Below are 27,353 nucleotides of genomic sequence, written 5' to 3' on the forward strand. Positions count from 1 at the left end.
TCCCATTTACCATTGCTGCAAAAAAATTAAGATAGCTAGGAATAAACCTACCCAAAGAAATAAAGGACCTATTCGCAGAAAACTACAGGTCATTGAAAAAGGAATTAGAGGAAGATATAAAAAAGTGGAAGCACATATCTTGTTCATGGACTGGAAGAATTAACATCATTAAAATTTCCAAACTACCCAAAGCAATCTATAGATTCAATGCAATCCCCATCAAAATACCAACGACATACTTCACAGAACTAGAACAAATACTTCAAAAGTTCATATGGAACCAAAAAAGACCTCGAATAGCCACAGCAAACTTGCAAAAGAAGAACAAAGTAGGAGGGATCACATTACCAGATTTTAGGTCATACTACAAAGCCACTGTAATCAAAACAGCCTGGTACTGACACAAGAACAAGCATATAGACCAGTGGAACAGAACAGAGAACCCAGAAATGAACCCAGGCAAAATGCTCAATTAATATTTGACAAAGGTGGCAAGAGCATACAGTGGAGTAACGGCAGCCTCTTTAATAAATGGTGTTGGGAAAATTGGACAGCTACATGCAGAAAAAAGAAACTAGACCATCAACTTACACCCTACACAAGAATAAACTCAAAATGGATAAAAGACTTAAATGTGACTCATGAATCCATAAAAATCCTGGAACTGTAGGCAACAAAATTTCAGACATCATACACAACAGAATTTTCTCTGATACATCCCCTAAGGCAACAGAAACAAAGGAGAAAATGAACACATGGGACTACATCAAACTCAAAAGCTTCTGCACAGCAAAAGATACAATCATCAAAATGCAAAGGCAACACACTGTATGGGGGAGCATAATTGCCAATAATATATCAGATACGGGGTTAATTTCCAATATATAGAGAGTGCTCATACAACTCCACAAAAGGAAGACAAAGAACCCAATTTAAAAATAGGCAGAGGAACTAAATAGACACCTCTCCAAACAGAACATACAAATGGCTAAGAGACATATGAAGAAATGCTCAACATCACTAATCATCAGAGAGATGCAAATTAAAACAACAATGAGATATCACCTCACACTTGTCAGAATGGCCGCCATCAACAAATCATCAAACAACAAGTGTTGGTGAGGGTGTGGATAAAAGGGAACTCTAGTACACTGCTGGTAGGAATGAAGACTGGTGCAGCCACTATGAAAAACAATATGGTGTTACCTCAAAAAATTAAAAATTGAACTGCCATTTGACCCAGTAATCCCACTTCTAGGAATATACCCTAAAAAGCCTGAAACACCAATCAGAAAGAATATATGTACCCCCATGTTTGTAGCAGCACTATTTATAATAGCTAAGATCTGGAAACAGCCCAAGTGTCCATCAGTAGACGAATGGATAAAAAAGCGGTGGTACATATACACAATGGAGTACTATGCAGCTGTAAGAAAGAAAGATGTCTTATCCTTTGAGACGACATGAAGGGACCTGGAAAGTGTCATCCTAAGCAAAACAAGCCAGAGAAAGACAAGTATCATATGATCTCACTTATTTGTGGAATATAATGAACATAACAGTCTGAGGAATGGGGTAGCTCCAGAGACGTGGAATGGGGTACAGACTTACAATCCCCAGAAGAGGGAGTGGTGGGGGAGAGATAAACCACAGAATTTATATGCATGTATGCATGAACAATGGACATGGACAACAAAGCTGGGGAGAGGGCAGGGAGGGAGGGGGAGAGGGGGATCAGTGGCGGGGGAGGAGAAACATCTGTAAAAACAATTAATTAATTAATTAAATGAAAAAAAAAAAAAAAGAAAGAAAGATGTCCAGGCTATCATATAGACAATGGCCCTCTAGCAAGGTCGGAATCTGAGAGGCCAAGGAGAAGGCAGCCACACTGTCTAGCTCAGAGAATATAATGAAGACTTGACCTAGGACTGTGGCAATGGGTAAAGGGATGGGTATGACATTGTAGGTGCCATATAAGGCTTAGTGGTTGGTTGGGGTGAGTACATTAGTAGTGAGGGAGAAGAGTAAGTCAGAGTGATCCAAGTTCCTGGCATGGGCAACATGGTGGAGGGAGACACAATGACACCATTAAAGGAGATGGTGCAACAGGGAGAACCACTGGGCAAGGAAAGCTCCCAAAGAGAAAGGCAAACCTTAACACTGTTTCATAAGGGATAATAAAATTAGTGATACCTGAAGCCACGCTGTCTGAGTAGGCCAGGATAATAATAACAGTGATAATATCAGTAATTATAATATCAAGTATATTGAGCACTTGCAATAATACTAATGAGCACTTCATATTGGATTCTGTGGATTGGTTCTCCTTCTCATTGGGGATTTGTAGGTTGAGTTTAGAATACCAATTGGATGCACTCAAACCAGATTTGGAAAGCAGAAGTGAGGCAGAGGCCATCCTCCATTCCTTTTGGCTGTTTCTATTAGCAAGGCCCCGAAAATGTGGGTTTTCTTTGCAGCTGGTTCCAGTGTTCATGCTGTAGCTTCCTGGTTGTTGAGAGGCAACTATGGTGGTGACAGCAGAAGCAATAGCAACTGTGATTTCTTGATTCCACCAGCTTCCTGATACTTGGATCCCAGCTATGAGAATGAGTCCTGAGTTCTTAAGTTCAGTGCCAGAGGTGGGACAGAAGCAGGTAGCGCTACCCTGGAGGGTCAGTTCTGAATTGTCCTGGTAATCCTTACAGAGGCCCAGCAGTAACCGGCCCCTTCAGCCCTTCCAACAATGTCGTAGGACCTCATTCACCTTATCAAATCTCCTCTTGCTCCAAGTCGCTAACTTGGTTTCTGTTTCCAGGATTGAATCCAGACTGATACGAGCTTAAACACATCACCTCATTTAGTCCTCAAAACAACATTATAAGGTTAAGTATAACCCTGGGCAAGTCATTTATTCTCTATGGACTCCAGTTTCCCCAAATGCAAAATGGAGTTAGTAATAGTCCTGCACCTGTGCTAGGCACTGTACTCGGGGATTTTACATGCCTCGCCCTCTCACCACAGACCTACTACTGGCTCTTTTTTCAAAAGAGGACTGAGTCCTAGAGTAGCTAAGTAATTTGTGAAAGTTCACACAGCTAGTAAGTGGCATAGCTGGATTTCAGCTCACTGCCAAGTACACCCCAAACACTACACTGCAGTGCACTGATGGGGAGATCTTCACAGAGGCTGTCTCCCAGAGGCTGCCCTTTGGGCCAGGGGAGGGGTGGGACAGAAGGCAAGGGAAGGGGGAGCCTGCTGGGATCGGCACTCTTTCAAAATGATGGTGCAAGATATGAAGAGGACACTCAGGCGGCTCAATCTAATTAAAATCAAGGCAAAAATTAGGTAATTCTGTGCATTACTAGCTTAGCAGTTGACACAGATAAGAAATTCATCCCAAGCCTTAAAGAACAGCAAGGGTAATATATGGAGATTAAAGGGAAAAGACCACTTATTCTTTAGCGACTCCACAACTAAGCATGTCGGGTCATTTCATTCACCATATCCAGGAGCTCTGGCTGGTGGGTCAAAAAACAGACTACATGGATGGTGAAGTAAGGGAAAGAGAGTCAAAATATTTAACCTTGAGGTCTATAGAGGCTCCTCAAAAGCCCTCACTCTAAATGGGGACAGGGGAACATGCTTTGCTGATGAGCCCGTGCTAATCCTTTTCTTCCCCCCAAAGAGATTTTTCCTTGGCTGCTTAGCCCATGAGTAAAGTCATGTATCTTGGCACATAAGTTCAATAACGTATAATTTTCAGGGAGTTAATTGCCTTCATACTTTGATCTGATGGAATTTCATCCCTGTGGTTACCAGCTGACTATAAACAGTTATCACTTGTCTCTTTTGTATAAAATATTCTTGAAAAATACCCGTAGGGCTCCAATCATGGAAATTAAACACACAGAATGTTCACAGAACCTTTTTAAATTGTTTACATAAAATGTCTCTACACACAAAAATAGATAAAATTGGGTAATCATTTGGCTATAAATAATAATTCAAGGATTGTTGCAGCTCACTTTGTCAGCCCTAATATTAGATCTCCTAAGTGAGACAGGCCTGGCAAGGGTAAGGGTTTGGCTGAGAGATAGGTAGGGGATGCCTAGAAAATAGTATTCAGCACCTGATGACGTTCACTCTGGGTTACCAAAGTGCAGTAGACTGGTGCTCAGAGGTAAATGTTATCAGTGGAAGTAGGGTATCCTCTTCCCCACTGGGTGCTGGGAGCAGTGCCCTTATGATATCTTGAGAAAAAAAATTTTTCCGAGACTCACACAGGAGGATGAGTAATTTTTCTTTGAGTAGAATTATATCCCTGGGTTTCCAAAGTCCCATCCCTTAATCCAGTTCTGGAAGATGTGCAGCTGGGAATTCAGCAGAACTAGAAGCAAATTCAGCATCCAAAGTTTCCATTCCATGGTGGAGTTGGGTCCAATACAGCATCAGACTAGTTACAGTCCAATAGTCCACTGTGTGGGGTCCACATGGCCATGAGCCATGTGGCAAATGCAGGGGAGCCAGTGTGTGCCCTCTGCAGTAAGAGTCCCAAAAGAAACAGGAGCGCAAGAGGCAAGAGTGCAAGCAAGAGCCGAAACTCCTTTTTCAGGAGATTGAATATCTCAAATCTTCCAGTGCTTGCAGTGGCCATGCCTACTCTGGCCAATGACCTGTTCCTAGATGTGACTAACAAGCAAGCACCTTCCTTATTTTATCCACACTTTACTAGGCAAGTGTTTATTCTCCCCCTGTCCAGACTGTTCCCCCAGGGATTTGCAGGGAATAGACCAGTGGCTCACTGGGGAGTGTTAAACTGCAGCTTCCGGGCAAAGCTGCACAAGTGGCATGCCCATAATATTTGGCCTTCCCTTTGTTCCTTTCCAGTTATATATAACTAGGTTAATTACAATGGTATCAGTACCATTCAGATAAGTGACCATTTAGTCCTTATGTTTACTGACTGTGTATGCGAGGGCCATGTTGAATGAATGAATGAATGAATGAATGAATGAATGAATGAATGATGAAAGCTAACATTTATGAAGAGTGTACCATGTGTCAATCATTATGCCCTGCATTTTATAAATATTTCCTCATGTACTCCTCACAATATCACTATGAGGTAGATGTAACTGACTTTAGGAAGGTCATGTATTCTTTCTGCCAACGGGAACTGTGCTGCACAAGGGACTGGGCTGAGGATTCAAAGACACAGTGTCTGTGAAGCACCACTACACAAGTCCTGGCACATCGCAGGGCTGCCGCTAATGCCCTCTATGGGCTGCCCCACCTGAGGGCCAGGGAATGTCTACACTTGAGGTCTCTTAAAGCCAGGTTGTTCTCTTTCCTACAAAGCTTCCCACCCTCCTTCACAGGATGGAGAGCAGCACAGCCTCCAGCGCAGGTGGTGGGTTGGGGGTGGGGTGGCCAGCAGCGGCCCTGGAAATGCTCAAGCTTTATAGTCCCCCAGCAGGGTCTGTGTTCTCCTTCACTAGCTCAGGCCCTCAGCCCTTGGAAAAGCCCTGAGCTTAAGAGAACCATTTTTTAAAAATCTACAAGAATCTTTTTTTTTTTTAATCTACAAGTAAAGGGCGACTTTGCGAGGGGAATGGGGTGCATTCTTGGGGGCTCCAAACAGTTTTACAGACCCAAACATGAAGCAACGTCATTCAGGGATTATAGAGCAGTTCCCAGGACCCATTAGGCTGGCCAGGGCCCAGGTCATGGGCAGGGATGGGGTGGAAAAGGCCCCTCCTCAGCTCTTCACCCCTCTCCAATAGCACATCCCCAGCTGGTCCTGGCTTCCCATTGATGAGAAGGAAGCAGGGTAAGAGGTCCAGCCTGATGAGAGTCAGGTTCTTCCAAATTACAGGCCTTATGCCTGAGGACAACCCTTCCCATAAAAGGGGTTTATCTTGCCATGGATGTGGGGTGAGTCTGTGTAAGCCCTGGGTGAGAACACCCAAATCTCTACTCCGCAGGCACTCCCAGACATGTGATCCCTTTCTCTGCCTCTCACGAAGCAAATCTGGGAAATTATGGTCAGAAGAGCCAACAGACTGAACTGAAAATTCATCTATATAATCTTCCTTTTTGCAACACATAAGATAGCCAATATTCAAAATACATAAAACAGGTCACCCTGGCTGGTTTGGCTCAGCAGTTAGTGCGTTGGCCTACAGACCGAAGGGTTACAGGTAAGATCCCCAGCCCCTGTTGGGGTCATGTGGGAGGCAACCAATTGATGTGTCTCTCTCACATTGATGTTTCTCTCTCTCCTTCTCCTCCTCCCTTCCACTCTCTAAAAATCAATGGAAAAATATCCTAGGGTGAAGATTAACAAAAGCAAACAAAAAATGTCTACCACCAAATGTACTGCAAACAGGCAGCCTCAGCAAGACCCAAATGTCCATAAATATCACTATCTTTGAAAAGAAACCAAGTTTTGATAAACCAACACTTCAGTGCCTCAGCCCTTCAGCATACTGACTTTTGGAGAATTGACTTAGGGCCCCTACAGGACTGGGCCCAGTGCCTGGAGTATGGAGGGGTCGTCCCAGAACCCCATTGTCAATCCCTGTCCTGCTCAGTCATTGTCAGCCCAGCAGCCTGCTGGCGATCTGGGCAGGTAGTGACACAAGCTCCCTTTTCCTGGCACTATGGAGGTATGTGGTTGAGTAAAGTGGGGAGAAAGACCTCAAGAGCTCCCCAAATCACTGCAGATATGAACTAGAGAAAATTTTGAGAACCTCATCTAAAACCACTAAGCTGAGAAGTGTCCTTTTAAGTCCCTAGACCATTTAAGGTGGAAATTAAATAGGGCAGGGGTGGGGGATAGTTATGAAATAATGTGTATCACAGAAAGATGAGTACACAAGGATGCACCCTATGATTGCATTTACATGGAGGTCTCTGCATGGGCACAGCCTGGACTGTTTCTTGGTAGAGTGAAAGGTTTCATGGTACCTTTCTTTTCTTTAGTGCTACTGTATTGTTTTCAGAATAGTGTAGCTGTTCATTTAGGGTTTTTGTTTTTTGTTTGTTTGCTTTTAAGAAATGGGAGTTGAAGTGGCATCTAACAGACCTAGGCACCAAACTCACTTTTCCTATCAAACTACAAGTTCCTGACATCAGTGTTCAAGGCTCTTCCCAGTCCCCCCAGTTGTCCACAACCCCTATGCTTATGCTCTCTCATCTGATGAAACCAGCTACTCCCTGGCTTATCACACACTTTCCCACTTCCAGGCTTTACCTCTGCTGTTCTCTCCCTGTGGCTTACCCTTCCCTCTACATGAATAGGACTGCCCCATGGCACCCCCTAAAACTTCAAAACTTGTGCTAGAAACCCGTTTAAGAGTCCCCTCCACAGGAGGCATCTTGGGGAGCTGCTGGTATTCTTGCAGCCCCTGCAGCCCTAGCACAGAGGGAGTGCTCAGCAAGTGTTCACCTTGATGTTTTCAAAGGACTTTGCACATCAGAAAAAAATAAAATCTCCATCTCAGGCCAAGCAAGGGCCATTTGGGCAAACATACTTTTTACCCCAATCCAAAGGGATTTCTACACATATGAGTTACTCTTCTTCTAGAATAAATACCATTAGTCTTTTTGTGATATTTCAAATACATCATTAAAGCATTGCTGCAAATATTGTGTCTTCAATGACACAAAGTCAGGAAAAACTTGTAAAATACTTAGTTGGTCCAGCTGAAGCAGCAGTAACAAGTACTGTAACCCTTCATCCTCTGCCTTTTCCCTCTGATGCTGGACCTTCCGGCCAAGGCAGACAAGGTTAGACCTGCCCTCTCTCTAGGCCGGAGACTCTGCCAATGTGCAGTGTGAGGCACCTCCCTCTGCACAGGGCCCTTTCCTCCATCTCCAGCCCTCTCCCTTCTGCCCCTTCTCCCTCCAGGATCCACATCTGGTTTCCCTTCAGCACAAGTTTCACAATGGACAGATTTTGCACTCTGAGGATTTATGGTTCCTGCCGCTCCTCCTTGCTTTTGATATGATTCCATTATGTGCTTAAAATCTGGGCTGTGCTCTTGGCTCAGGGGAGCTGTTAATGACAATTCTTTTACTGCCTTGACTCGCTCACCGTTAGGAACCTGGTCTTATTCAGAAGCAATGACTAGTTGTTAAGACAGAAAACTTCAATGTATCTCCAACAGTTGCTTGAAAAGTTTTCTTCATACAAGATTAATTAAGGCTAATGTTTACCTTGTAGAAAAATCCTCTGAGCAATGCTTTTGACCCTGTCCTCTTACATTGCCTGAGACACTGAAGCAAATAGTGAGAACATCCTGCCCAAAACCAACACTTCCTTCCTCTGAGTGATTGAGACCCACTGATAGAAGGGTTGGTCAAACACCAACGTTGCAAACATCTCCTTCTCCATAACTAATGGGACTGAGAATCACCTTTTATTTTCCATCCCTGCCTTACATTTTTTCAGAAGACAAAGAATTCTAAGAATATGGAGACAAAGTGTTCATCCCCTGCCCTTTGGTCAAAAACTTCCCTGACCAAGGTTTCTCTTGCCTCCCAACTCCCTCTCTGTCACCTGACAGCCAGAGAACTCCCGAGAGACAAAACCTAATCATATAACCTTCTGCTGGGAGTTCTCAGGTAGGTCCTTAGGATCCGAGTGATGAAGCCCAAGGCACTGCACAATGTGGCCCCACTTTATATTCGGCCTTCTTCCCCTTCCCTGCCCGCCGCCCTGCCAGACACTGACAGTCTTCTGTTGACTAGCATACTCTTGACCTTCTTCCCCTTCACTGAGCAGCTGCTTAAGCTATTGCCTCCACCTGGAATGCTCGCCTTCTCATCTGCTCATCGGTCTCCCTCCTCCTTCTCCACTAGAACCTAAATGTCCAATCTTCCCTACAAGAAAGCTCACAAGTGTGCCTGTCCTTCCCCTCACCACCCCCACCCATGGCAAACCCCAGGGGGCTCCATATCTGTGTCTGAGAACACCACTTGAAAAAAGATGTCCCAAAACCATGTTGCCATCCTCTGGTGCTAGAAGTAAGGTGGCCAGTTAAAATACAGGGACCTCAGTTCAATCTGAATTTCAGATAAACAATGAATAATTCTGTAGTATAAGTATGCCCCCAAATATTGCATGGGCATCCCGTATTTTTCTTTTTTTTTTTTTTTTTTTTGCTAAATCTGGCAACCCTAGCTGGATGGAAACTCTGGGATGCTCTCCAAGGAGAACTGAGGACCAGATGCCAGCAGCAAAGGGAGAGGAGAGCAGTATTGACACCTAGGCAAAAGATGGGGCAGTGTTCTCCTGTTTCCTCCTTCTGGGAGGCAGCATGGGGCTGTTCTGAGCAGGACTCTGGAGCCAGATGGCTTGGAGTTGCAGATCAGCTCTGCCACTTGCCAGTAATCTGGCAAGTTACTTACCTTCTTTGTGCCTTGTCTGTAAAATGGGGATTACCTACTTTATGTGGTTGTTATGAAGACTAAATAAATATTTATGTAACATTTAGAACAGTCCTTGACACAGATTAAGTGTTATATGAACATGTCATAAATATAAAACAAAAGGAATTAGCTAAGCAAACCCACAGATGAGGGAGTGATTCTAGGAGATTTAATAATAGTAATAATAAAATAAAACAAGAGTGGACATTTATAGAGCACTTACTATATGACAAGACACTGTGCAACATGTTTGTCCTGTATTAGTTCTTCTAATCCTCACCATGGTCCTATTATTATTATAATTCCCTTTTGACAGGTGAGGAAGAAGAAGTCACAGAGGCGCAGAGTGGTAGACTAGGAGGCTAAGCCAGGAAGTGTGACTCCATAAATCACTAGACTGTGGTAAATTGTGATCCACATTAATTTACTCATCACTGACTCATTCATTACTGAGCACCTGCTGTGTGCCAGGCCCTGGGCTCCTATTGTACACTGGAGTAACATAAAAACCCTTTGGAGTTCAAAGGCTGATGGGAAGATCTTGAATAAGTCTTTGCAGGTGGGAGGAATGGTACTAAAGAGAAAGCAGGGCTATGGACCACAGACAACAAAGAGCAGGGCCTTGTCCAGACTGGACCAGGATGGAGAAGAGAGTGGCAGACCTGCAGGGTCAAGAAAGGTTTCCCTGTGAAATATCTTTGGAGATTCAGAAGGTAAAGCAGCAACAAACCTGATCAAGGGCAAGGGGAGATCCTTAGGGCAGCCAGCAAAGGCCTCGACTTGGAGATTTCAAGGAACTGAAGCATGAGGGTGTGGCTGGAGGGGGTGAGAGTTAGAGGCAGTGCAGGCTGGAAAAGGGTAGCACCCACGGCCCATGTCAGGAGACAGGGCTTGGTGGGACTGCGGAAGAGTCCAGGACCCTCCTGTGAACATGAAACAGGGCAGGCAGGAGAGGGGGGAGGCCAGGAAGGACAAGACAAGGTGAGGTCTGCTGTGATGGGCCAGTGAGCTGTAGTGCCAAGCAAAGTGGGGACAGCTGTGAAGATGGAACCTGGGACCTCACCATGGGGCTCAGCTTTACCACCGAGGGCTCTATGTGCCTGTTCTGTGGTGCCAACTACAGGGCAGATATGCCTATTACCCATCATGGGGGTTAGCCAAAAGGAATTAAGGCTGCCCCGGGCCTCACTGTTTAAATTGAATGTTCCTGAGTTCCTTTTATAATAAGAATATTCATATAATTGATTAGCAAAAGAGAAGCTTTTAAAAGATGCCCAAAGTCCCACTACTCAAAGAGAATAATGTTTGTGTATCTTTCTTGGCCATCCGTTATACAGCAGTTGCTGCCTTACATACTTGCAATCACAGTGTTTACACGAAGTTGTGCTGTCTCTACTTACTGTATAAGCATTTACTACAGACTTTGTAATCATGACCCTTCATATCAGTATAATATTTCATTTAGAGCTTTCATTGTTTACTTAACCAATCCCCCATTGTTGGGCACTTAGGTTAACACTTTAGTTTTAACGAGGACAATCTTTGCATATGGCATTTCTCCCTCATCAACTGTTTCAATAGGCTTTCTGAATTAGATTAATGGGGTGAAATGATTTATTTCAAACACTATGAGTATGATTTCCTAAAATCTTATACCAATGTAGAATCCCACCAGTGATGCTTAAGTGCCCCGTCTTCACCTTATCATTGTCAGCTTTGGATGTTAATATTTAAAATAAATATTTCATTTTTGAGTAAGACCTAACCCAGAATGCCATGATACTGCAGCATTAATGTGCTTTTTCTTAATTGCTAATTGAGGATGCACAGTCTTTCATGAACTGGTTAATGATTGGTTTTCTTTCTTTTTCCCCCTGAATTGTCCTTTGATGTCCTTTGCTCATTTATATGTTAGAGCCTTCTTTGAAAATATCTTTAGTTCTTAACATAGTAGAGATGCTTGTCTGCCATGAGGTGGTGCTGAATGAAAAAATGGCAGAAGAAAGGCTAACTGTTGGTCTGTCATATTTGCTGCAATCATTTTCCCCATGTGTGGGGGAATTCAGTGTCCCTCTGCTGCCACAAGGCTACCTGGAGCCTGATTCAACATTGCCTAACTACACCCTGTGCCATTTCCTCTGGGCTTAGTTCCTCGGGCTTCCTAAACATTCCAAGTGTAAAGACCAAAACCAGAAGTTGTCCTCGGTAAACCTTTGCCCTGGCTCCCCTACCTCCCCCCCTTAGAGCAAGGCCTGAGACAGGTCAATAGGCAGGGCTGTGCTAAAGGAGAACCAGCTTTTGAGTTTGATGTAGTCCCATGTGTTCATTTTTTCCTGTTTCTGTTGCCTTAGGTGATGTGTCAGTGAAAATTCTGCTGCATATGATGTCTAAAATTTTGTTGCCTACATTTTCTTCTAGGATTTTTATGAATTCATAAGTCACATTTAAGTCTTTTATCCATTTCGAGTTTATTCTTATATAGGGTATAAGTTGATGGTCTAGTTTTATTTTTTTTGCATGTAGCTGTCCAATTTTCCCAACACCATTTATTAAAGAGGCTGTCTTTACTCCACTGTATGCTCTTGCCACCTTTGTCAAATATTAATTGAGCGTATCACCTTGGGTCCATTTCTGGGTTCTCTGTTCTGTTCCACTGGTCTATATGCCTGTTCTTGTGCCAGTACCAGGCTGTTTTGATTACAGTGGCTTTGTAGTATAACCTGATATCTGGTAATGTGATCCCTCCTATTTTGTTCTTCTCAAAAGCTTCTGCACAACAAAAGATACATTCATGAAAATGGAACGGCTACCCACTGTATGGGAGAGCATAATTGCCAATAATATATCAGATAAGGGGTTAATTTCCAATATATATGGAGTGCTCATACAACTCCACAAAAAGAAGACAAAGAACCCAATTTAAAAATGGGCAGAGGAACTAAATAGACACCTCTCCAAACAGGACATACAAATGGCTAAGAGACATATGAAGAAATGCTCAACCTCACTAATCATCAGAGAGATGCAAATTAAAACAACTAAGAGGTATCACCTCACACCTGCCAGAATGGCTGCCATCAACAAATCATCAAACAACAAGTGCTGGTGAGGGTGTGGAGAAAAGGGGACTCTAGTACACTGCTGGTGGGAATGAAGACTGGCGCAGCCACTATGGAAAACAATATGGTGTTACCTCAAAAAATTAAAAATTGAACTGCCATTTGACCCAGTGATCCCTCTTCTAGGAATACACCCTAAAAAGCCTGAAACACCAATCAGAAAGAATATATGTACCCCCATGTTTGTAGCAGCACTATTTACAATAGCTAAGATCTCAAAACAGCCCAAGTGTCCATCAGTAGACGAATGGATAAAAAAGCGGTGGTACATATACACAATGGAGTACTATGCAGCTGTAAGAAAGAAAGATGTCTTATCCTTTGAGACGACATGGAGGGATCTGGAAAGTGTCATCCTAAGCAAAACAAGCCAAACAGAGAAAGAAAAGTATCATATGATCTCACTTATTTGTGGAATATAATGAACATAACAGTCTGAGGAATGGGGTAGCCCCAGAGACGTGGAAGTGGGGTACAGACTGACTATCCCCAGAAGAGGGGGTGGGAGGAAAGATAAACCACAGAACTTATATGCATGTATGCATGAACAATGGACATGGTCAACAAAGCTGGGGAGAGGGTGGGGAGGGAGGAGGAGGGGGGAAAAGGAGAAACATCTGTAACAAAAATAAGTAAATTAATTTAAATTAAAAAAAGAAACAAAGATAGAAGAAATACAAATTACTGATAACTGCAATGGAAGAGAGAATACTTCTTCCATTATAAATCCTACAAACACTAAAAGGATAATAAATAAACATTATGAATAAAAATAAATAAAGGAGAACCAGCAAAGAGGAGACAGCTGGCTGCCGGGCTCTACAGTGTGGGGGCAACACTGAGAGAAGCACACAGACCTCTAGCAGGAGGAGGAGCTGGAGAGGGAGGAGGCACCAGGCATGGACTCACAGCTAGTGGCTGCACTACCAATGGAAGTAGGTATTTTGGGGTGTCCCACTGAAATGAGAGATGAAAGGGCCAGACAGATCTTTGGAGCCCAGGATCTCACTGTGGTCTAAGCAGCTGGCTTCAGGACCAGGATAATATTCATGTGCTAGGTGGGCTTATATGTGAAACCCACTCCATTTCTGGGCCTCTGCTTCCTCGTCTTTGCAATGAAGGTTAGATGGAGCTTCAGCCTTTCCATCTAACCTTCTAGATTCTAGGATGGTCCTGTCCTGTAAGGGAGTTACAAAGGGATTCCCCTTCTGAGAAGGTCAGTCCTGGGAAGATCTGGGGGATGGAATAAGAAATTGGCTTGTCTCCCAGCTTCCAGGGCAGGAAAACAGCTTTGACTAGTCAAGATTCACCTTCTCAATGGACTAGACCTGTGGGTTTCCTGGAAAAGCCACACTCTTGTCCATTCACCTCCTCCTACTCCCAGAGACCTCTTTTCTAAAGCATACACCCTGGGGAGGAACTGGCTTTCTTGGGAACATGGCTTCACCAATGGGCTCCCTTACCCACCCCCTACACACACACACACACACACACACACACACACACACACACTTGTAGTCTACACAATCTGAATTTGGCAGTACTCTCTCACTTCCCTGTGCATTTGCCTGAAATATACCTTTGTTTACTCAAAATGAGTCCCTACTATATGATCCAAGCACTGCTGTAAGCACTGAGAATGAACAAGAAAGACACAGACCCTACCTTCATAGAACCAACAAACCACAGAATGACCCATAATACACTACAAAATAAACACGAAAACAGTACAATATGAGGCTGTTGTAGGTATAATGTAGAAAGTAAAGTAAGTCAATAGCACAGAGAGTAACTGCTGGCAGTGGGAGGAAGGTGGGACAGTGTGATTGAGTCTGAAGAGTAAATATTCCAGCTGAGGCTTCTGTAAGGAGAAGAGGGCCACCTGCCAACATCTGGGGAAGAACAGTTGGGGAAGAGAAGTCAGTGAGCACAAAGATCCCGAGATGGGCATGGGTTAGCATGTCTGAGTGATAAGACAACACAATGTGCTAGAGCACAGGCATGGGAAAAGTGGTAGATGCTGGTCACCAGGGGGGAGGGGCCTATGGGCACTGCTGGGGACTTGGGTTTTACTCTGGGTGAGAGCAGGAGCCAGCAGGGCTTTTAGCAAGGGCTTATCCCCAGGAGGTCATTGTGTGAGGAGCAAGGACCGTAAAGGGGCAGGAATAGCCTTCCTCTCATTGTCACCTAGTTAATTCCTTCTCATCCTTCAGATACCAAACCAGTGGGCACTTTCTCTGGGATGCTGTCCCTACCTCCCTGCCTGGTCAGATACTTAGTTAGTCTCATAGCATCAGTTTCCCTTCATCATACCTAGCTCTAAGGCAAGTTCCTGTGTATCTCTGATTATTTGATTAATGTCTGTCTTCTCCACTAGACTCTGTGCTCCTTAGGGACAGGCACACCCTTATACCTCCAGCACCTTGCTGAGAGCCTGGCATGCAGTGGGTGCTAAAACAATGTGAACGAAATAAATAAGCAAATCCCCAGGGTCTCAGCCAATTTTCCACTCCCTCAAGGAATAGTTTCCTGCTTCCACTTCCTCCCACCTCTGTGTCCCTCATACCTTGTATCCGACCCTCCCAGAGAACCCAGCATGATCATTAATAGCTACACACACACACACACACACACACACACACACACACTAGAATGCACTCCAGAAGGCATAGCATGTGTGTGCTCCTTCACTACATCACAGGGAACCCCTTGAATCAGGCAGTGCCACTATACAAAGAAGTGCCTCACCCATGTCTACCCTTACCCTGCCTCCTCTATCTATTCAAAGACCCCAGCTGAAGCTCAGTGGAGAGTCTGTACACTGAAGGCATGTCAGGAGTCAAGCCGCTCCCTGTCTCTGGGTTAAGCATCACCCACAGACCCACTGGCAGCAAAGGCCTTCCATCCATCCTCTCTTGTACCCATGGATCCAGAACTGCTCACATAAACAGGGGTGAGCTCTGTTTGACAAGACACAATGGTTGTATTTTGCAAACCAAAGATGAGCATACATAGAGTAAGCAGTGAGAACAAAATAATGGAATGTCTGATCTCTGGTCTGGCCAGGGAAGTTGGGAAACTTTGGTCTATATTTTTAGGGCCAACTACTTTTCCCTATTTAAAAAAAAAAAGCACCATGCCCATGATCCCTAGTGCTGTTAGATCCCACTTAATTAATGAGCATATTCTTGAAATAAATGATAGACATAACATTTTTAATTTTAAAAAATCAAATTTCACATGTTTTGTAAAAGCTTGGTAGCTACAAAAATACTTTTTATAGAATAAAAATTGGGGGGAGCAATTTGCATTAAAAGCCTTAAAATAAGCATGCCCATGGCCCAGTAAGTCTATTTCTGAGACATAATCCAATTATTAGAGAGGGCTGCCCCAAAATTAAACTCCAAGAATACTTGTTATACAGCAATGTTTGTAAGAGAATATCCTTGAAAACAATCCAAATATCCATCAGGGAGTAAAGTAATTATGGGACATCTGTACAATGGAATGTGCTTATCCGAAATTAACAATACTTGGCACTTATTGAGCATTTATTCTGCTAGGGACCAAGTTACAAGCTTCACATGCACCATCTCATTTAATTCTCCCAATGCTGTAGGTGCCATTATCATCCCCATCTCACAGATAAGAAAATCAATACCTAAGAGTTAAGTCGTAAACAAAGGTCACACAGCCAGTCGGTAGGATTCGCACTCAGGCAGTCTGACTCCAGACACCAAGTTTTAGCCATTACACTATCCGGCCCTCAAATGATGCCATTAAAAGAGATATCACAGAAGCAAAACTAGTCAGGTGGAACAAGTTGATGATATAGTGACAGGTAAAACAAGCAGGTTATTAAACAGAACACGCACTGATCTCGTTTGTGTACGAGCATGCAAGCAAAGAGAGAAGGGTTTGAAAAGATACCACTGTAGCATCTTGGTGTAGATTGCTGAGTAGGTGGAAGTGTGTGTGTGTGTGTGTGTGTGTGTGTGTGTGTTTTCTTCTGCTTGTGTTTTCTGATAACAAACATGCTGGTTTTGTATTAAGAAAAAATTACTTTAGCCCTGGCCGGTTTGGCTCAGTGGTTGGAGCATCGGCCTGCGGACCAGAGAGTCCCAGGTTCGGTTCCCGCTAGGGGAACATACCAAATAATAATAATAATAAATAATAATTTTTAATTTAAAAAATTAATATAAATGGCCCTGGATAGTATGGTTCCATTGGATGGATATCGTCCCATGCACAGAGAGGTTGCTGGTTTGATTCCTGGTCAGGGAACACGCCCAGGTTATAGGATTAGTCCTCAGTGAGGGGTGTATAGGAGGTAGCCGATTGATGTTTATCTCTCACACCAATGTTTCTCTCTCTCTCCTCTCCCTTCCTCTCTCTTTAAAAATCAATAAAAATATTTTTAAATGAACAATAAATGCCAAAAATCAGTCACCTGCACTTATCCTCCGTATAAACCTAAGTGTCCAGTTGTTGGCCTTGCTTTAAGTATAGGTACAGAACTGCTCACATAGGACTCAGGACACGGCCTGAAGCCAGCTCACAGGCACTGTTGACTCTTCATGGTTCAGCTTCCCCTCAAGGCAGACAAGGTTACCCAACTGGAAAGAGACAACACAGATTCTTCCTACTCTGCCCCTCATCAGCCTGCCTATCCTACCCCATCCCATCCCCCCAGCATCTCCTCTGAACACTTTTGCCCTCAGGAAGTTGCTGGGCTGAGAGCACAGAGCTGTGTGAACTGGAAGAGCCCGGCATTTTCTGCCCTGGCTCCAGCTTTTGCCTGGGAGCCAGGCCCAGAGACCCTCGGCATCCTGTTGCTGGGTCTGTCAAAGAAGCACTTTGCAAGATGCCTGAGGGAAGTAGGGTGGCCCAGGGACAGAACTCCAGTTCTGCAACCACATACACTGGAGTCCTTCCTGGCCTAGCTACCTGCTTCCTAACTGTGTGATCTTGGGCAAGTTATTTCTTCTCTCTGAGCCTGTTTCCATGCCTGTCAAATAAACAATTAAAATACCAACTTGGAAGAGGACTTGTAAGAATCAAAATAAAAGATATATGTATATAATAATGAATCCAATAAGTAACATCTCCAGAGTACCAAATACTGACCAGGCATTCTGTTAAACACTTTATTTTTTTTCTTGCACTTTTTTTAATCCTCACCCGAGGGCATTTTTCCATTTTTTGTTCAAGTAGAGTGGGAGGGAGAGAGAGAAAGAGAAACATCGACGTGAAAGAGACACACAGAGTGGCTGCCTCTTGCATGCACAACCCAACCAGGGCTGAGGACAAACTGCAACCTACGTGCCCTACGTGCCCTTAGTGGGAACTGAACCTGGGTCTCTCTGGACCGCAGGTTGACGCTGTAACCACTGAGCCAAACTGGCCAGGGCCTGTTAAACATTTTATATGTCTGATCTTATATAGCTATCGGTGCTGCCCTATGATAGGCACTGTGACTACTCGTACTTTCCAGATGATGAAATGAAGGCTTATAGTGGTGAATTCAGTTGCACTGGTAAATAGTGCAACAGAAACTGCTGTCACCATGCCTGGACCCCCACCAATACACTACACAGCCTGGTATGATGTCTGGAACACGGACTTCATCCAGATGGTTATCATTGTCATATCTCCCTACTGGGCCTCTGCATAGCTTTGGAAGAATGGTGTGACAGTGAGGAACCCCTGCCTGGTTCTCCCCACCCCACACAGCTGGCACAGCCAGGGGCCATATACCCATTTTAGGAAGCCTTCCTCTAAGAGTGACCAAACCTCCCCACATATATACTCTTTGAGCCAGCTCCAGTGACCACAGGTGATGGCTTTGCTGCTGTACAACCAACCTATGGCAACCTCCCTCCAGACCAGGCCTTGTGCTCTGAACACCAGGGTTGCTAGCCCAACAGGGACTGCTCACACCCTAGGAGTCAGGTCTGCTGGCACTCACACCTGGCACCTGCCCCATAACCATTTCAGTTCTTCTCAGAAGATCTGGGCCACAGACCTGGGTCCCACAGCGACTCAGAAGAGCTGGTCCCTCTGGCCAGAGGGAACCACCAGAATCAGAAAAGCAGTGCCCTTAAGCAGCCCCTCGACTCTCCAGTGGAGCCAGGGCATTGGCTGTGTGCGCATGCTGGAGTCTGGGTGTGCAAGTGCATTTAGGAGAGTGTGTGGGGGAGAGAGGGTAGTGAATGAGTGTGTGAATGTGTGTGCGAGTAGCTGGGAGTGCATCAAGGTTGGGGCGGGCTGGGATGGTCTCCTCCCCACACCGTGTTGAGAAATCTCTGTGAGTCACCGAGTGGTTCTGCATATTAATGAGCTCACTCTCAGCGAGGGCAGGAGCGGATTTAAAAGAAGCCTGGGCGGGCGGAGGGAGGCTGTAGAGTGAGCGAGCGCTGAGCCCCAAGCAGAGAGCGACAGTTGTGAGCCATCCACCGACGGACGCAGCAGCGGTTCGAGAGGTGCCAGGAGGCACACTCCGGAGAGAGAAACCGGAGCCCGGGGTGTCTCCGGACCGGAGGGCGTCCTCCCCTTGTCCCAGCTCCGGCACCGCGCCCCTCTGGCCAGCATGAGGCTCCTGACTGCCGCTCTGCTTCTGCTGCTCCTGGCGCTGTGCGCTGCGGGCGTGGACGGTGAGTGCCCAGGAGGCCCTTTGTCGCCGTCTGGTCCCATCCTGGGGAACCCAAATACCAAATTCTAGGCTTCCTGAGACCCCGGGGGTTCTAAGTGGACACCAGGAGACCTCGCCCGCAACTGAGCGGCCCCTGCGCGTTCTTTGGCAGGGTCCAAATGCAAGTGCTCCCGGAAGGGGCCCAAGATCCGCTACAGCGACGTGAAGAAACTGGAGATGAAGCCAAAGTACCCGCACTGCGAGGAGAAGATGGTTATGTGAGTTCCCGCGGCAAGCGTGTGCGTGCTGCTCTTAACCTGGTGCTGGGTCGGGCTAACAAACATTTCTCTCTGCCTTTGGCAGGGCCTTGGCAGAGCCTTTGTAATTGCCCGGCGAGTCCTTAAGATGCTGGTGCAACAGTCTGGAAGAGTTTGGAAAGAGGGACACTGTTCTGTGCTCCGGAAACAGCCTCTCCAAGGAGTTCACCCTTGCTAGGATTCAAATGGGCAGCCCTGTGTTTGCACGGCCCACCTTTCCAGGGTGATGAAGGGTTAAACAGCTTCCGTGTGCCAACTTAGAACACCCAGATTGAAAGCACTAAAAGCTCACCCAGACCTATTGAATTTGAATGCAAACTGTGAGGTGTGCTGCTTTCCTGTTACTGGAGGAAGGATTAAAGTCAGACCCTCCTTTCAGAGCCTTTTTCCAATCAGGGAACTAGAGACGGCCAGTTTTGGGCTTCTAGCAATTTTTTTGAGAATCACCCTCACTCTTCCTTCATAGGTTGGACTCTTGCAGGTCCCTGAGCTTGAGTAGTACTGTGGAAAGTGCTCTGCTGGGGTTAATGTGCCACGTGGCTGGTGGGGATGTGGGAAGTATCTTTGAAACTGGGGCAGAAAGAACACTGAGTTTCCTTGCTTCTTTGCCTTCCCAATTAACCACTTGAGGCCAGCACCACTGTTTCCCCGTCAATATGCTTTTGGCCAGGAAGGGAGCCCTTGGCAAAGCAGCTACCAAATATCTGCCATGGACCATTGGCCCCTCTTCCCCTCCCCCAGAAACAGGACACACTCTATTCTCAGTCTGGGCAAGTGCCTTCTGCCACTGGCCCCACTGGCCCAAAGGCCACAGTGTCTGCCAAAGGCAGTCCCCAACCCCTACTGCTATCTGGAGGCTGTATAGTTGGGCTGAAGTTAGGGGAATTCGATAACCACTGCCTGGGCTAAACCCCACTACCTTCCTTCCTGGACACCTAAATTAACCTCTTGCCCCTGCCCCTTTGTCTCACCCCTTCCCTTATGGACCCAAGTCCAGAAAAACAGCCAGAAAATCCTTTTCGTGGGGGTCAGAGGTCACAGGAGCTGAAGGAGGTGCTACAAGCCCCTCCTAGCTCATAGCTTGGGGACTGAAAAAATGATAGGGACATTGCAAGTTAAGTTTGCAGTCCTCAAAGTACTGAAAATGCTCCACACACCAAGTTCAGTTGCTGAGACCTTGCAGGTAGGAGAAGTAGTGTGTAGGGTGCAGAGACATCTCAAAAGGACAAAATGCTCAGTAAATAGGCTTGTTCTTTTTCCTGGCTAAACTTTTCAGAACAGAGGAAATTGACAGACAGGCAAGTGCATGAGAAGGCTTTATGCAGCCTTATGAAAACTTGCAGGAGCCTCAGGAGATCCACATGCAGTCACCCTCTCCTAAACCTCCATCCCACACCTAGAACAACCCCCATCCCTGAAGGGCTGGAGGTCCTCTCCCCTCAAACTTCTAAGACTTTCTAGATCAGACAAAGGGCAAGCACTTTTTGCCAAAGTCAGGTTTTGAGCCACACAGGCTGAACAAAAGCAAGTTTTCCAATTCACCCTGAGTCACCCAGAAATCTCGGATGGGTGGGAGGGGAGTCATCTGCTTTGCAAGTGGGAGTCCTTGCACTCAGAAGGGTCCAGGACAGTCCAGATTCTAAAAAGAGCAATTTGTGTTGTATGTCCAATGAGCTCTTGCCAAAACCCTGTGGCACTAAGGAGAGGGACACAGGACCCAGAATTTCTGAGTAATTGGTAGGGGCAGAAATCCTCACGGCTTCACTTCACAACCAATTTTCATAATCCCAGTAGTGTGACAGAGCATTTGCTGAGCATCCTCTCCTGCTCCCTGACCTTCGGGTCTCCAGACTTGGGATTCTCAGCCTGCACACTGACCTAACAGAGGAGGGAGTTTTCTCAGGCTTTGTCATGTCCTTTATTGCAAGTGCAAGAGCTGCATTGCAGGCAGACAGAATAATGCATGGGCTAAGAGTGTCTAGGTACCACGGGGGAAGAGAATGACAAGACTCTACTCTTAAGCCTGGCTCCATGCTCCAGACCTCAAAGGAGGGACAAGACCTGGTCCCTAATAAAGAGGACCAGTAAAGTCAGGGACCAGTCACCTAGCATCAGTGAAAGACTACTCTCTGCCCCAGGAGCTTAGGCCGTAGTGGAGGCCCTGGAAATTCAGAGCACAGGAGCGAGGAGAGAACAGGTTATCCACAAATACTCTGCCCCCATTCTGGCGGCAAGATTCAACTTCCTCTCCCATAAGTTGGTCAGTTGGGAGACTCAAGAGTTCATAGAGACTCTGATCTCTTCTAGAACTTGGCCCATGAGCCCCAACCATTTATCTTTGGGAACCTGCAGGGGGCTAACTGATCTGTCTCCCTCCCTTCCCACTCTTCCCACTCAGACCTCCAACCACCACTCTTCCCCACACCACCTCCATTTCCCAGCACCCCAGTCCTCTCCATACCTTGCTCTTGCTGTGATCTCTCAGGGAGTGATAGCCTCATCTCTCCCCTTCCATTTTCCCATGTCCCCTAGGTGGTCCCTAATTCTTGAACACCATCCTTCCTCCCCTACCCAGAAGCTTCCACCTAAACCCTGCCATCATGGCCCAGCCCTGGATGAGAGGGGCACAGCAGTTTGGCAGCAGTCTTGTCTCTACCTCCAGGCTAAAACTCACACACTAAGGCTTTTCTCCATGACCAACTTATCTTCCATGACAATTACTAATAACAATAACTATTCATTGTGTATTACCAGGTGCTAGGCACATTGTATAGATTATATCCTTTAGTCATCCCAGTAACCCTAAAAGGTAGGTCCTACTATTATACCCATTTTACAGATAGGCAAGCTGGAATCAGAAAGATTACTCAAGGTCCCACAGACAGACCTGGGATTCAAACCCAAGCCCTACCCTCTATACAAAACCACCTGCTTCTCTACAGCATGGCTAGGCCTCCATTGGCTGATAGAAGCCTGAAGAGATGTCTTATTTTTTTGCCAAAGGGTGAGACAGCTGGGACATCAAGCTCAGGAACAACAATAGGCTTCAAGGCCAACAAGACTTAGCTTCAGGATCAGCAGCCGTGAGATAATCTACAGGGGGTTGGGGAGAGCAGGAGTTTGAAGGATCAGATAGAGACCACGGTATGTGCAGAACATGCCCAAGCTCTGTGTAGAGCAACTGAAACCCAAGAAAAGAGAGGCCTTGTTATGCACACCTTGCTAGCATTAGCTCTCTCCACCTCTCAACCCCAGGTTCAGAGGAGCTGGAAGAGTCCTCTAACCTTTGTTCCCCAAGGGAGGCTTGAGCCCTGTAGACACCCTGAATGGGGGTGGGGGTGGAGGTGAAGGGCAGTGGAGGGTGGGGGAGGTAGGGAGACACTATTCCAGAATCTGATGGCTCCCAGGGTGAAAACCGATCACTCAGTACAAGTTTAGAACCTAACATGGAGTGAGAGATTAAAGGGACAACCAAAGAGCTGGCCAGGGAGTGAACATATGGGTGGGTAGGCTCCCTTGAAAGGAGCCCTGATTGGGACAGACCAGGGCCACCCATGGGCCACACTGAGGGCCTATCATTCAGGTTCCTTAATTCTCTACCCTATCCCACTCCATTTCAGCATCACCACCAAAAGTGTGTCCAGGTACCGGGGTCAGGAGCACTGCCTGCACCCCAAGCTGCAGAGCACCAAGAGGTTCATCAAGTGGTACAATGCCTGGAACGAGAAACGCAGGTATGCCCCATCTGCTTTCTCCCTAACCTCTCCCAGGTCCAGATCCTGGACGCTTTGTAGGTCCTCTAGCCATGTCTAATGGGTGAACACCCATCACAGTAACCCTAGTAGGCAGATACCCAGACACTGCTTACATACCCCTAAGGACAAGGAACTCACCACTAAACAAAGCAGGCTATTGCTCTCTTAGACAGTTGTAAGCATCAAAAATGTATCCTTCTGTGAACTACAGTGTGTCTCATTTTAAATTGTATATTAGTCTTGATTCCTCTTCATATTTAAATAACTTAAGTTATATAACCCCAGGTTTTCCTCTGTCAAAGGCTGAGTGAGCATCCCTACAGGTCTCTCTGTGATTTTTGTGGGGTGAAACATGACCACATAAGTGCCTGGGTTTATTAACTATAAAACTGTAGGTACAATCACAAAATGGTAAGGATGACTCCTTGCCAATAGTATGTCTCCCCTCATGCCCCCTGCTGCCCAGAAATCTAATAAACTCCTTCCCACACAGGTGCAGGGAGGGACCTTGGGTTTGACCCTTTAAAATCAGAGCTACTCTTAACCTCAGGGGCAGCAGTGACCAGGTGACCTAAGCCCTGAACTGAACCCCTACCTACTCTGGGCTCTATTTCCCCATAATCAGAAGATAGGGCTTTGTAGCTCTGATCTCCTGGGGTCCTATGTCTGGCCTCAGAGGGGAGGCAAGTTCCTGGTTCCTCTATACCGCATAAAGGTGAGTCTGCCCTGGCACAACCTGTCTTCACACACTCAGAACCTGTTTACACTGTATCTGCACAGCATGGCCAGGGAAGCACATGCACGGACGCATGCACATGTGCACATCCACAGGTGAGTTTCCCAGGAATCGGTGCCAGCACCTCATTCAGCAGAGGAGGAAACCAAGGTGAAGTGGGGATGGGGAGTGACTTGCTTGGGAGCACAAGGCAGGAATCCAGGTTTCCCAGTGTCACCTTCCCCCTCCCTACCTCAGGTCCCCGCACTGCCCCTCCCATCACCCCACCCAGCTGGCCCTTCTACACTAAGCTCAGCCGGTGATCAGCTCCCCCAGAGCTGACACTTGGATGCAACCCCAGTACCTGAGCCTTTTGAGCTGCCTCCAAAACTGCCTCATCTGCAGTTGCTTGAAATAGAAAATGATGAGAGCGAGAGATTATTTTTTCTAAATCTGATGGGAATGAAGCCCTCTTTCAGCTCATGTGGCAAAAGCAGGACTCTGTCCCATTGACTGTCATGATCCAGACCCTGCATCATCAAAAGTGTAAATGAGGCTAACCTAAAGGCTAGTTCATGGAAGGGTTAAGAACATCTTCAATGGACTGCTGGGAGATACTCAGGCCTTTTTTTTTAGGAGTATGTATCCCTAGCCCCTCCACCTGGGCCACAGCTTTGATGAAGAGAAAGCTGGCATGGGCCCATGCAGCCCTGTCCTTTTATATTTCTGCAAATTCCAACGATGAGAACAGTGAGGACATCTTCATTCCTAGAACACCATCACTTCATTAAAAAATGAGTCCACCCCTCTTTCTTAGAATGCTGAGGTGTCCTGGGAGAGGAAGGGGGCATTTCCTTGTCCTCCCCACCTCCCCTCCCCCTGTAAAAGGTTGAAAATGTCTCCAAGAATGTAGATAAGGGAACTATCTTGAAGTCCTCTTCGGAGAGAGAGAAAGAGACAGAGAGAGAGAATATTGAACCTAGGGTAGCGGAAGAAGACAGCGGGCCAGCCCAGCCCCTGGGGTCCAGACTAGAGAGCTCTAAGCATCTCAGGGCCCAGAGCTTCTGGCTGCCACTGACAGCCACAGCAGCAGGCATTTGATTTCAATGTGCAATGAGGTGGTCCACTCAGAAATCAGGAAATAGGCAGAGGGGTCAATGGGCTGTCTGAGTGTGAAGTGCAGCCCCACAGCAGCCATGGAGCAGAAAAGAAGGGATTAAAATACTTACAGATGACTTGGGATGAGGAGAAATGGTCAGCCTATAAATGGACACAGGCCTGTTAACTACTAGAGGAAGTGACCTCCAGCCACAGGCCTCCATGACAGCCCCAGCCCCACTACACACTCTTCAGTCTCAAGGCAGCTGCCTCTAGAACTGGTGTTTTTCCAGAGGACAGGCATTCTTTGAGAAAACTACAAGCCTAAATTGAGGAAGGAGATGCCTCACCTCCCACTATCCCCCACCCATGCTGGAACAGGCCTCCTTCACATCACTACATTCAATGTCCATAAGTCTCTTGTGCCTCATTTTTCCTCATATACAGACAGGGTCTGTGTTCATATGGCCCTGAGGATAAAATGAGACTACAGAGGTGGAGGCTGTTTAGAAAGTCAAAGCCAGATTCAGGTGAGCTTTTGTGGTCCTTATGATGGCCTCCTCTGAGATGCCCCCCACTTCTCCCAAGCTCCTGCAATCCTGGAAAGAACACTACTGAAGACAAGAATGAAGGGGCAAAGTCAACAGCCTGTGCACTGCCAAGTCAGGTTCTGAGCCACTTACATGGGTATTTTCTCTTCCCAGGGTCTATGAAGAATAAGGTGAAAAAATCCTGATGGGAAAACGTCATACCGGTTGGGAGACGGCAGATTAAAAAAACAAATTCTTTCTCTCTCGCACGCATAAGACACAAATTATATATTGTTATGAAGCATTTTTTACCAAGGGTCACTTTTTACATTTTATAGTTGTACGTGAAAAGCTTCCAGATGTGAGACCCATCTCTCTTGCACTCCAGACTTCATTACAGGCTGCTTTTTACTGAAAAGCTGGAGACTCATGCCTTTCCTTTGTTTTAAAAAAAAAAAAAAAATGCCTTTTTTTTTTTTTTGTATTTGTCCAGACATCACTACACATCTGAGCTTTATAAGCACCTAGGAGGAACAGGGAGCTTGATTGCAACATTTCATAGCAGCGTTGCTCCATTCCTAGAGCAGGAAGTTTCCGCTCAGAGGTTCTGGCGCCTCGGCACAGCTGCCACAGGCTCTCCTAGGCTCATGGTCAGTCACAGCCACAGGGGGACTCCGCAGTGGCCCCAGTCACTGGGCAGGTAGGAACAGATCTCTTTGCATCTGTTCTTTTATGGATTCAAGTTCGACTGCCCGAGACACATGCTTCATCCCCGATTAATTTTTACACCCTTTAGGAAACATTTCCAAAATCCTGGGATGGCAAAGCAAATGGTGTTTAAAGAAGGGTTTGGGTCTTCTCTCCAACCTAAGGGTTTGCGAAAGTTTACTGCTTCAATAATTAATGCTTCGGAAGCATGTGAAGTTCCCGACATTGTTAGCAAAACCCTTAGGAGAAAACAAAAATATACGAATACACACACAGTATAAAGCTACAGACACGCATTCTATTGATGAGGTAGAACCTTCAAAGCATGTTTCTTTCCCTCATCACAATGGAATATGTAGTACTAAAGCAATCCACCTGTGATCCTCACGTAATTCTTCCATTTTAAACAGTGCAGCCCTCTTTTGAAGCTAAGATGACCATGCGCTCTTTCCTTTGTAAATATGCTCTAAGAATGCCCCCAGCACACACTGCCCCTTCAGTGTAGGCCACATTGTACTGCTGTGTCGTATGCTATGTAAATGTCAGAAACTATTAGTGTTGCATGCAGGTTTCATATTCTTTCTCAGACAAAAGGAAAAGTAGTAAAATACATTTGAAATATACCAAAATTCTAGACTACTGACTTTTTTTTATTTAATTAAGCCAGGATGACAATCAAATGTTTACCACTTCCTGAATAAATAAGGACAGATGTACTGGAAGGAAAACTGATGTTTCCCAAATACCTGTCAATACAGTTCTGAGACAGAAAGCCAGGCCTCAAAGCTAACGCTTCCTCCCTGCTCAACTCCCACACCTGGGGCAGGTTCATCAGTGCAGCCAGGTTCAGGATTGGAGGGTCCCACTATGGTCCCCATTTAGAGAAGAGACTAGATGGGGGACCAGTCAGGATCCCTGTGATCCAGGGCTCCAGGATTCCAGTGGGGCTAAGGGAGGGGAGGGCAGTACCAAGAGGCTGTGGGGCTCTCTAGAACCAAGCTGTCTGGGGAGATATTGTGGCTCTGTTTCTACTTCTGCAAGGCAG

General features: G+C 46.0%; 1 protein-coding gene across 1 annotated transcript; it reads left to right on the top strand.

The window, feature by feature from the left end:
- Nucleotides 1-18,943: 18,943 nt before the first annotated feature.
- Nucleotides 18,944-26,063, top strand: CXCL14 (C-X-C motif chemokine ligand 14). The gene is made up of 4 exons (XM_036240756.1): nucleotides 18,944-19,207; nucleotides 19,358-19,463; nucleotides 23,123-23,236; nucleotides 25,775-26,063. Exons 1-4 carry the CDS (start codon nucleotides 19,144-19,146, stop codon nucleotides 25,788-25,790), a joined length of 300 nt encoding a protein of 99 aa, XP_036096649.1. The 5' UTR covers nucleotides 18,944-19,143; the 3' UTR covers nucleotides 25,791-26,063.
- The last annotated feature ends 1,290 nt before the right edge of the window (nucleotides 26,064-27,353 follow it).

The sequence above is a fragment of the Molossus molossus genome, unplaced genomic scaffold (genome assembly GCF_014108415.1).
Source record: "Molossus molossus isolate mMolMol1 unplaced genomic scaffold, mMolMol1.p scaffold_m16_p_4, whole genome shotgun sequence".
Taxonomy (NCBI): domain Eukaryota; kingdom Metazoa; phylum Chordata; class Mammalia; order Chiroptera; family Molossidae; genus Molossus; species Molossus molossus.